The sequence below is a fragment of the Sesamum indicum genome, linkage group LG6 (assembly GCF_000512975.1).
Source record: "Sesamum indicum cultivar Zhongzhi No. 13 linkage group LG6, S_indicum_v1.0, whole genome shotgun sequence".
NCBI lineage: Eukaryota > Viridiplantae > Streptophyta > Magnoliopsida > Lamiales > Pedaliaceae > Sesamum > Sesamum indicum.
Window position 1 is genome coordinate 7,980,391 of NC_026150.1, and position 11,257 is coordinate 7,991,647.

General features: G+C 29.7%; 2 protein-coding genes across 2 annotated transcripts in view; one reads left to right on the forward strand and one right to left on the reverse strand.

Moving 5' to 3' along the window:
- On the reverse strand, positions 1,280 to 2,965 carry LOC105164227 (probable WRKY transcription factor 29). The gene is made up of 3 exons (XM_011082840.2): positions 2,436 to 2,965; positions 2,230 to 2,343; positions 1,280 to 2,103 (listed from the first exon to the last, which is right to left on the reverse strand). Exons 1-3 carry the CDS (start codon positions 2,840 to 2,842, stop codon positions 1,608 to 1,610), a joined length of 1,017 nt encoding a protein of 338 aa, XP_011081142.2. The 5' UTR covers positions 2,843 to 2,965; the 3' UTR covers positions 1,280 to 1,607.
- Positions 9,449 to 11,257, forward strand: part of LOC105164052 (meiotic recombination protein SPO11-2) — a gene marked incomplete in the record, with an annotated part of 2,591 nt that continues 782 nt past the window's right edge. The window contains 7 exon segments of the mRNA XM_011082602.2: positions 9,449 to 9,571; positions 9,656 to 9,739; positions 9,877 to 10,006; positions 10,104 to 10,241; positions 10,488 to 10,576; positions 10,822 to 10,950; positions 11,048 to 11,142. Of these exon segments, the coding sequence (XP_011080904.1) occupies positions 9,494 to 9,571; positions 9,656 to 9,739; positions 9,877 to 10,006; positions 10,104 to 10,241; positions 10,488 to 10,576; positions 10,822 to 10,950; positions 11,048 to 11,142 (743 nt within the window).

The window sequence follows — 11,257 nt, forward strand, 5'->3', positions numbered from 1 at the left end:
AAATTAATCTGTCGAAATGTTTCAATCCTATACATTCAAATTAGAAAATATTGGGAAAAATGCAGTTTTAGTTCCGGTAACTTATGGGGTGGTATTTTTTATCTTGCACAGTTTGATTTTCGTAATTCAGTCCTGTAACTTTAAATATTTGGCAATTTTCATCATTTTCGGCCAATTGTGCTAAAAATTGCATGTGACTTGCACATGACTCAATTAAATTACATTTTTAGTCCTCTAACTTAGGGGGCATTGATATTTTTAGTTCTATAATTTAGAAAAATTGGCATTTTTGGTCCTATATTAATTTATTTACAAGACTAAAATTACAAGTAAATTTTGCCGAAAACGACTAAAATTATTAAAATTATAAGGGTAAAATATACTTTGCCCCTTTGAACTATTTTTTATGTAACATTTACCCCCTTAAAACTAATAAATGTAACACTTACCCTCTAAAATTAAGTTTTTGAACAATATTGCCCTTATATTATATATATGTATATTTAGTTCAAAGAATTTTTTTTTTAAAAAATAATTTTGCATTTTAAGTTTAATTAAAAAAATTTAATTGCAAAAAATATCTTTTAATTATAATAAAATATAATATAATCAATGAATTAAATAGTTCGAATATTATTATATTTTACAAACTCAAAGTTAAGTAATGAATGAGTACAAAACCTACACCAGAAAAATCATAAAGTTTCATTAATTAGGTTATAGAATGAAGAATGAAGTTATTAATTTTTTTGTTTTAGATAAAAATAAGTAATTACACATTTAGTTTTTTGAATATATTTTCTTTAAAAATTATGATAAAGTATATATATTTATTTTTTTAAAAAAATTATTGAAGTTTTGATTAAGTGTATATATTTGTCAATTTCTTTTAAAAAGCATATATGAGTTGTTGGTTATATTATATTTATTGAGTATCTACTACATAGATTAATTTATACAACACTTTAACTTAAATTCTTTGTTTATTAAAAAAATAATTAAAAAATAATTTGATAACAATTTAATGTGCAAAATACTAAAATATATTAAAAATAATATAATTGTTCAAGACATGAGGCGCATTTTTGTCCAGGGGGTAAGTGCTACATTTATTAATTTAGGGGGTAAATCTTACATCAAGAATAGTTCAAGGGGGCAAAGTGCACTTTACCCAAATGATAAAGTTACATGACTAAATTGTGCAAATCAATTTGTACAGGACGAAAAACACCATCCCTTAAATTACAGAACTAAAATTGTAATTTTTTCAAAAAAATACTAGAATTAAGCTAGATGTTTACCTGTAAGAAACCAGTAACTAACATACATGGATGTCTGAGACATACTTACATCCAAAAAACTACTAGTTCTAGTTATCTGCTTACGAAAATCATTGATTCTGCATTAACAAAAACAGCGTACTAACAGATTAATGTTCATCACATGGATTGTCTTGTTTCCACTCTGTATAGTTCTGATGAAACTGAAATGGTATATACGCAACTGATCATGGACAAAATTCAAAGCTTCATTTGAAGCAATTGCGTATCCTAAGGTACAAACATGTATCCTAGATGAATTAGGGTCCCACAATTTCCTAAAATCAGCTACGTGCACGATCTTACGGGAAACTGTTGCGCAGAATTCTGGCAGACAGGCAGGTCCGTGAAAATTCCATCAAAATCTTCGAAGCCCGAAAAGAAATCCTCGTTGAACACAAAGTCGGACATGATAAAATCGTCATAGCTTTCAGGGCTTTCTCCCTTACCTCGTGCTTCTGTTTCCTCTCTACAGTTCTCTTCTTTGACTCTTGCACCTGCAAACGCGACTTCAGTGGATGAAACCTGCTGAGGGGTTTTTGGAGAACCCGACGAGGTCGATTCCTGATCAGTTGTTTCTTGTTTGACCCTCCTGCTAGTCGGGCTCTTTGCCCGGGATGGGAATTTCTGCCTGACTGTACCAGCCAAGCAATTCCGCCTGGTTGGCTGGCTGTGGCTGTGCTCCGCCGTGTAGGTTATGATAAACATTCCTGGATCCGCGCAGCTTTGTTCAACTTGCTTCCTTGCCAAACAACCCTTTAAGCTGCTACACCTGTAATAGCTCCTGTTTACACACAGTACAACCTTTACTATGTGTAAATGATCCATGTATACATGTATGTATATGCATACATATATTTATCTGTCTACTGTGTGTGTATGTGTGTGTTTTTACTGAGAGGAGTTGAACCTTGGATAGGGTGAGCCCTTGATAGGTTTCTGGCCATATTTGCGCCAAGCCCACATGTCAGAAGCAAGACCCTCAGCAGAAACCTGAATCACCACTCTTTTATGCTGATTCTTCCTGTAAAACAAAATTAACACAGAATTACATTATTTTCATCGAACGGGTAGGGTCCACAGAAGATCCAATACCACAAACCCGTTTTCACCTACCTTCTCTTGTATTTTGGTGTATATCCAGCCGTAACCCTACTCGGCAAACCAGCCCCGGACGAATGATCAGATCGTCCCGGACCCAGCTTATCCTCGGAACTAACCTCCTGCGGCAGCTGTTCTTGAAAGTCAAGAACAGTTGTAGTCTTAGCAGGATCCGAACCCGCAACCGGATAAAACGGCTTGTAAAGCTCTTCTAATTCGTCTCTAAACCCCGTCGGTAACTCGAAAAATTCAGGAAAACTGGCGAGATCAAACTTCTGATGATGATGACAAGTTTCCGAGACGTCGAAAGACGAATCCAGACCGTCCATATCATTAATATCCACAATCTTGGAATAATCACCACTTGATCCTCTGACTATGGCCTGCAAACTCCAATCCTCCATGTCTTGAGCCATGATCATTAATTACTGTCTGGTTCTTGAAGTGAAGAAGACGAAGAAGATAAGGTTAGCAGCTGTTTGACTTTGTGATCGATCACTAGTATTTTTAAAGGGAATCAAATTAATGTAAGAATGGGACTTGAGAAGGATATATATTTATATATACTTATAATAATAAAACCCCTCTACATGCACTAAAGAGCCAGTTTTAGGGTTGGCTTGTCCGTTTTCTTGCAATTTGGATTGGGGTTGACTTGTGTTTAATGTCAAAGGGGGGAGCCGAAATGGGGAAACTATGTACCACACGCTTTCGCCGATGACTTGCTGATTCAGTTCTCACTGTCGACGGGGATGTTATAGAGAGAGGACCAAGAACGAAAAGTTGGACTAAGTTAAGGGCCGGGCGGGTGCTCGATTATGACAGCAAATTAAAAAACAAAAGCTCATACTTTATCATTTTGCTTGTGTCATGTCAACGTTTGTATTACATACTTAATTCCCTCCTTTCGGATGTTTTTAAAAAGAAATTTTTCTTTTTGCTCGAATCAAATCAATCATATAATAAATATAATATATTTGTTATTGTTTTAACTGTATAACACTTATATTATAAGTATATTGTAATTGTCATATAATCAATTCAAATTTAATTTGAATTAAAATTTTCCGTTGCTAATGTGTTTGGAGTATGATGTTATTTTCCATGACTTAGATTCAGTTTGCATATATTTGAATATATGATAAATTATATCCAAACAGCTTGAGGTTTGATTTAATTATATGATAAATTACATCCATACAATAAAACATCACAATTAAATTACCTCTATTGAAGTTTGCATAATATTATTAACTCAATTGTGTAAAAGTACTTAAACATATATTTTGGTTTTTTTCCAAGACTCCAATGTAAAGAAAAAAGAAAATAAATTAGGTTAAATTTGGTGAAATGACAAAAATATCTAAAATAGTTATAACATTTATTTTATTTTTTTCGCCTTTATTTATATTATAATTAGGTCAAATCTCAAAGTATGTGGATGTAATTTATCTGTTAAATATATTATTATGAATTTTATCTTTAAAAAATCATTTTTTTAAGAAAAGGAATATCATGCATGTTAATGGTCATGACTCATTAAATAAGTTACAAAATCAAAAATACATTTAAATCGGATAAAATAAATTATAAACTGTAATCTTTAAATAGAAATAAAATAGTCAATGATTTCCATTTGGTGAGAAACATTATATATATATATATATATAATGTGAATAGATATTTAATATTCTAGCAATTTTTGTGTTCAACTACGAACATATTAAATATTTAAACGACTAATAAATATTTAATAATAATTAAATACATATATATAAGCTATTGAAATTTGTGATATGGGATTAATCATCAAACCAATTTTAAAATAAATAAAATTTAATTGTAATAAAAAATATCCCACATCAAAATGCAACCTTATTACAAACTGAAGATATTTCCAGAACCAGACAGGGGTAACTAGCCTTTTTATGGATTGGTCCTTGGTCAGTTAAATATACCAAAACTAGTCAATCAAAATTGAGATTAAATAATGAGAAAAAGTCTTAAGGAAGATACCAAATAATTTAATGACTAGTTGTCCGTACGGATATCATTCAATGCGCACACACCCAAAATCAAAATCTCCGATAAAATATTTCCTCTGCAACAGGGCAGGCTGCAGATATATTAAATAAATTAAGGTCATGACGTATGTTCAAAGTTTTATTTTACTGTCCATACACCTCTGTCACGTAGATTTCCTATACCTATGCTAATTAATTACTACTATATATTCAATATTCTCATAATTTATGTGTTTAATTTCATTATCTCGAGCATTATAATTTAAAGGCTTAAAAGTATTTACGGTCCGCAACTTAAATTATTTGGCCTTTTCGTTTTTTAACTTTTTAAAATAACGTTTTTTGTCATGCATTTTTTTAATTTTTACGATTTCAGTCATTTTCTCTATCGGAGTTTTATCTACGGTGACTCAAAGAAAAATGACAGAAATCAGAAAAATTGAAGTTAAACAGCGAAAACGCTAAATCCGCTGAGTTACGAGACCAAAAACGTATTTAAATCTTTTCAATTCAGTACTAATTAATAAAAATTACATTGATTTCAAAACCACATAAGGATCCAACTAATGAAGGGTAATTAAGCTACGTCAAAAAATGCAAAGTACAATTAAAACAAACTCTTTTTTGTAATTAATTAAAAATAACATTATTTATTATATCATTAATACATGATAATGAATTATAAAATAATCTATTATCTTTTCACGATATTCTCAAAATATCAATTATTTTTCACATGCCGCGTAATATATATAGATGACAAATGACAACTACTATATGCTCTTTGTGATCATGATCGTCTTCCTTGCAACTTGGAAGCAATACATAGTGAGGGGGTAGCTAATAGTGCGTAGTTTAATAATTTCAACGAAACGCATGAGCTTCAACCCGACTTATTAGGACCCTTGAAATTTTTAGCCCTACAACTTGCGTTAACGTGTGTTTGAGGGAGATATCATGTAGGAGAATGGACTTTTTGGACCCCCCCCCCCTCCATGCCTAATAATTTAACTTTTGGAAAAAATCTTTTTTCATTTACAAACCACATCTTATGATATTATATTAATTTTTTATTGTGTTGATAATATTTTTATATGATGTATTAATTTATATATATTTTTCATTTATAACATAATTTAAAAAATATAAAATTATTTATTATATACATAGAAAAAATATGTTATAACGAGACACTCAATGTCCAAGGATATGTAGTTAGTATATAGGTGTAGGTAGACTTTACGACTTTGAATCACTCCAAATATGATAATTTTCAAGATCAATTAATATTCAATAAACGTAACCAACTAATTATGTTTGCATATATATATATATATGTGTGTGTGTGTGTTAATTGATTTTTGTTATTGCGTAGGCTGGGCTAGTGCTTGTTTTTTCAATTAAAGTGTAGTTTGGAACATGTGTGAACTAGTATTTAATACTCAAGGAAAAGGGGGTTAATTACACTTGGGCCCTTCAAGAAAAGTCAAAATACCTTTTGCCTATTTCTTTTTAAACATTATACTCACAGCTTTTTTAGAATTTTCTATTTATATTTATATCCTTCTGTTATAATTAAGACAAAAAATGCTGAATTTGGTACAAAATTCACATAATCTTTAAATTTTACCTCTAATTCAGCACTCCATATAATTTATTACAACGATGCCTAGCTAGTAAAATTTTTGTGCTTGTGAGGGGTAAATGTAAAACATATAACGTCAAAAGGGTCTGATTGTTTCAAAATATTAGTCGTGAATTATTGTCGATGAATATAAATAATAGTTATTGATGAATAAAAACACTAGTCATATTGTCAATATTTGTACCAAATGTAGAATTAATGAGGTATAAAATTAAAATTTTATATAATTGTTTAATTAATATCAGTATTTTTCACTCAAATCTTAATCAAAGGTTGGAATAAAATTATAAATGGAGAATTTTTTTAATAAAATATAAGTATAATTTCAAAATACTTTAATGAAAAAAATATAATTTTATATTTTTAAAGAAAATCTATGTGTAATGAATTTTTCAAAAAATTAGGATTTGTTTAAGTGATTAGGATATCATACCTTCAATATACCATCATAAAAGTTCTCTATGTTCATTTCCACGTGTCCAACATAATTAAAAATCTACTTTATCCAAAATGAATAATTATACTAATTTATTGGTCGTGTTGACCTGTTAATTTAATTATGTATTAGCATAATAATAAATAATTTAAAACAATATTTCCCAATGTAATTAAATGTTTTACGATAATATCTTGTGGAAAAAGAAAATCTAAAAATGATAAGTTATTTTAAAATGAGTTTAACGTGGTATAAAATCTTCTTCTACGTACTTACACTCGTACGTATTCGTAGAACACGAATATTTATACGTAGATACACTCGTATACATACATATAATTCTTCGTACACGTATGACCTTTTATTATATTATTTAATTAACAGGGAGACTCCTATAATTATATCCTTAACTATATTTTTTTGCTTCCACAATTATATACTTTTTATGAATTAATTTAATCGATAATTTGCTATTCACATGCACATTTAAAATTAATTTTATTTTATTAATTTTATCTTTCTTATTCTTTATTGAGTTAAATACAATAACAAAGTAAAGGGATAATTAAATTGCTCTTTCCTGAAATTTAATATAATTACACATAAATTCCTTATAATTCGAGAAATTACATTTAGTATTTCTGTCGTTTGTTTCTATCTAACAAATAAATTCATCCGTTTGCCAAAAAAATCATCAAATTTATTGATATTAAGAAAAAAAATTCAATAAAAATTTTGACTAACGAAAAGATGTATTTGTTAGACAAAAACAATTATCAATGATACTAGAATGTAATTTTTCAAACCACATTAGATATACATACATAAAATTATACTTTTGGTCCTGTAACTTTAAGTTTTAGCACTTTTGATCCTGTAACTTATTTTATTTACACATTTAGTCATTTTTTGACGAATTTAGTTCTAAACATTTCACATTTGGTCATTTTTTGACAAATTTAGTCGTGTATTGACAATTTTGTTCCTAGTGACACATACTTACACGACAAAAAATGAGATCTATTACCATATGAAGGGAACCAAAATTATCAACAAAATACTAAATTTGTCAAAAAAAAAAAAGTACCAAATGTTATATGTTCAGGACTAAATTTATAAAAAAATGACTGAATGTGTAAATTAAATAGAGTAAGTTACAGGATCAAAAGTACTAACGACCTAAAAATTATAGGACCAAATATATAATTTTATACTATATCTCAGAAAAAAAAAAAAAAGTATAGCTACTCAAGATTTAAATTATATACGCATGTCAAGTGTACTTCAATTGGTAGTATTAATAAAACATGCACAATATACAATTATACACACATTTGGAGACGTGTATACGCAGACGTATAGAATAAACACGTATACATATAAACGCGTAGTATATGTGTAGGATGCAGACATGTATAGAATAGGGGGAACACGCTACGAAAAAGTAAGAAAATTGAGGGCATCGGGCGTGAGGAATGTAATGTTGCGTCTCTCTCTTGTTTGGCCTTTTAGGAAAACCTTCCACACCCAATTGGCTGCTTTTATTCAAACTTTTCAGCTAAAACAAGCGACGGTCGATGTATGTATGCATGTCAATTGATTTAGTATTATATGAATCCCCGAGACGTCACTGTTCCCATTTTCTCTTGGTAGGCTTTATATTTTGAAATAATGTCACCATATCCTTTTCATTATCTCTCTCTTCACTCTTTTAAGAAAATGATTGGACAGTCACTATGAACTTTTCTTTTTTTTTTTTTATTTATAGAAATGGTAATCATATTATATGAATAATTTAATAAATTATATATAAATTTCACAAGACACCAATATAATAAAGAATTATAATATAAATAATAAATTTATATAAAGTAAGATAAATACCCATATATCTGATGAAATTCAAACCTGTTCATTGGATTTCAATCTTAACTATTTGACTAAAACATCATTAATAAATTGCTACAACCTATGAACGTTTTTTCCCTCTTCTGGTACTACTTCCCTGTTTTGCGAGCTATTGAGATTTAATTTATTGCGTGGTAAAATTTATTACAAACATTATATAAGATATTTTTAGAACTTATAAAACACTAAATTTTATTTTTAATTTATTGTTTTGTTTTATGAATTTTCGTGGTTAAGAGTTTATAAATGAAATTAAAACACTTTATATATTTCGATATATATTTTAAGAAGCTTACAAGTACTCAAATCGAGCTCTATCCAAACATTAAACCCATTGAAGTCTTTTTTTTATTAATTAACTAGCCGTTACGGCACGTTATATTTACATACATATAATAAATATTTTTTTATATTTTAAAATATATTATAAATAAAAATTATATATACAAATCAATACATCACATTTCAACAAAAAAAATAAATAAACAAATGAAAAAGGAAAAAAAATCAATATAAGGGTATTATCGAAAAAATAAAATTAGGTAGAGTAGTATTGCAACTCACCGTTTATGAATTTAAAATATTTTTTCTTTTTACATTAGTATAGATTATAGATATTTAGATTTAAAACCGGACCAATTGACCACTTAAGTGAAGGGAAAAATACGATGAAAGGCTCATGTTTCAAAAAAGCCAAGCCCAGCCCATATTAAAGAGGCCCGTAAAACAGCCCAACAAAGATTTCATCTATGTATATATTACCTCTTGTATTTTAAAAAATAAAATAATTTAATTTTTTAGATAGGGGGTAAAATACTATTTTTTTTAAAATATAGGGATAAATTGTTATAGTTTAAAAAATATATAAAAATAAATTGCTATTTTATTTTTTATAAGGAGACTTGTTTGCCTATTTTCTACATATACATGTAGCTAGATTGCAATTTACTTTTATATATATATATATATATATTATATATATATAATATTCATTTGAAAAAGTTTCAGTAGCCCGCCGAGAATATTAACCTGTTATTTTATTTTTCTACGTCTGGAGAAAATGGGAGATCTGTTGAAGAGCTCCATTTTCTTTTCGGATCAACACCTTTGTCACGCAGATATCCTTCCGCCTTGCGAGGTTTGTTTCTTTCATTTATATGCCAATAAGTTTGTGTAACAGTAATTTGTAATTTGGTTTTTCCGTGTTTTTGGTTAATTTCAGGTTCGAGCTCGGATTGAAGTTGCAATCCTTAATTTTCTGAAACATCTTTATTCTACGGATCCAGCAATATCAGATCTGCCTCTGGTTTGTTAGAATTTCTTAGGGATTTTTTTTTATAAATTCGTGTTTTCTGGACTCATAATGTTAATCAGAAAGCGAGGGGAAAACGCCAAAATTTTCAATTATTATAGTTTTAGGTCTTATTCTAAATCTATGAACAGATTAGCAGAAAAGTGAGCAATAGCAGAGTCAGTCGAGGATTACTAACTGAAAGCTCGAGGATTTTTCTTTCACATTCGTTTTGTACAAAGTCTTTGATGAATGAGAACACTGCCAGTTCATTTATCAGAGGTATTGAATTGCCTCAATTTCTTATCGAATATCGAGCTAATTATCATAGTCATTGACTTGTTCCTGGGCAAATTTAAACTTTTCCCTGTCTTCGAAGTTTGGAAGGTGATGGAAATGTGTTATCAGATTCTGGTTCAAGAAAAGAAAGTAACTCAGAGGGAATTATTTTACAAATTGCTATGTGATTCGCCAAAATATTTTACTTCTCAATCGCAGGTCAATCGGAGTATCCAAGGTTAACACTGTCTCTATTTTTACAAAATATTTTCTAGCAGTTGACTATATTGTTTCCTAGCAATGGTAAATTCATAAAGCTTGCAAAAATAATTGATAGAGTAGAAACGTTAATTGCATTACCTCTGTTTAGTAGTTGTATCATATTCTAGCACGAATACTTTGATCAGTATTGCTTAGTTTTCATCCTTTTATCTACAATTAAACCTTCTGAATTTGTTTTTAACATTCTTTCTATGCAAGAAAGACTTGGTAGCATTGATTAGGTGCAGTAGATATAGCCTTGGCATCGTGGCATCGAGCAGAGGAGCAGTTGCTGGCCGCCTCTTGCTGCAGGCATGTACTAAAATTTCATTGTATGGTCTAAATGTGGTATGTGCTTTCATTCGATTGTTGAGTTGAAAATATATGAAAATTGTGGACAGCAAGATTTAGAGTCAAGAAAATCAATGAGCATTGTGCTGCATGGTATACCTTGAAGTACATTAATGCAACTAGGTTTGATTTTGAGCCTCTGATCCAAGTATCAGCAAATAATGAATGTTGCTCCTAATTGTCTGCTCACGTAATATGTTGAGAAGGAACCGCAGCAAGAGGTTTTTGACTGTTCCACTTGTGGATCTTCTGGCTATTCTATCTCTGGGGACCTAAGTTTGCTAGAAAATTTGGTCATGAAGAGTGATGCTAGATATATCATTGTGGTGGAGAAGGTATTAAATTCGTGTTCACATTAATTTCCTTGATAGCATAAAAAGGGAATTTGCTTCTTCTGTTGCATCAACCTATTGAAAGACCAGTATCCTACAGCATGCTATATTCCAAAGGCTAGCTGAGGATCGTGCATTCAATCAAATTCCCTGTATTCTCATCACAGCCAAAGGATATCCAGATATTGGCACCAGGTACTTTTGAAGGTTTAAGGCATCAAAGTGACAGTTTATATTCTTATACAATTACAGCGACATGAGGTTCTGAAATGCCAAACAGGTTTCTCCTTCATCGCATGAGTCGTGAGTT

What these genes read in the sequence shown, in the direction of transcription:
- LOC105164227 (XM_011082840.2), bottom strand. Translation starts at nt 2,842, where the DNA reads ATGATCATGGCTCAAGACATGGAGGATTGGAGTTTGCAGGCCATAGTC. An exon ending in ACACCAAAATACAAGAGAAG is followed by an intron (nt 2,344 to 2,435) that starts GTAGGTGAAAAC and finishes TTTGTTTTACAG; the next exon opens with GAAGAATCAGCATAAAAGAG. An exon ending in AAGGGCTCACCCTATCCAAG is followed by an intron (nt 2,104 to 2,229) that starts GTTCAACTCCTC and finishes GTGTGTAAACAG; the next exon opens with GAGCTATTACAGGTGTAGCA.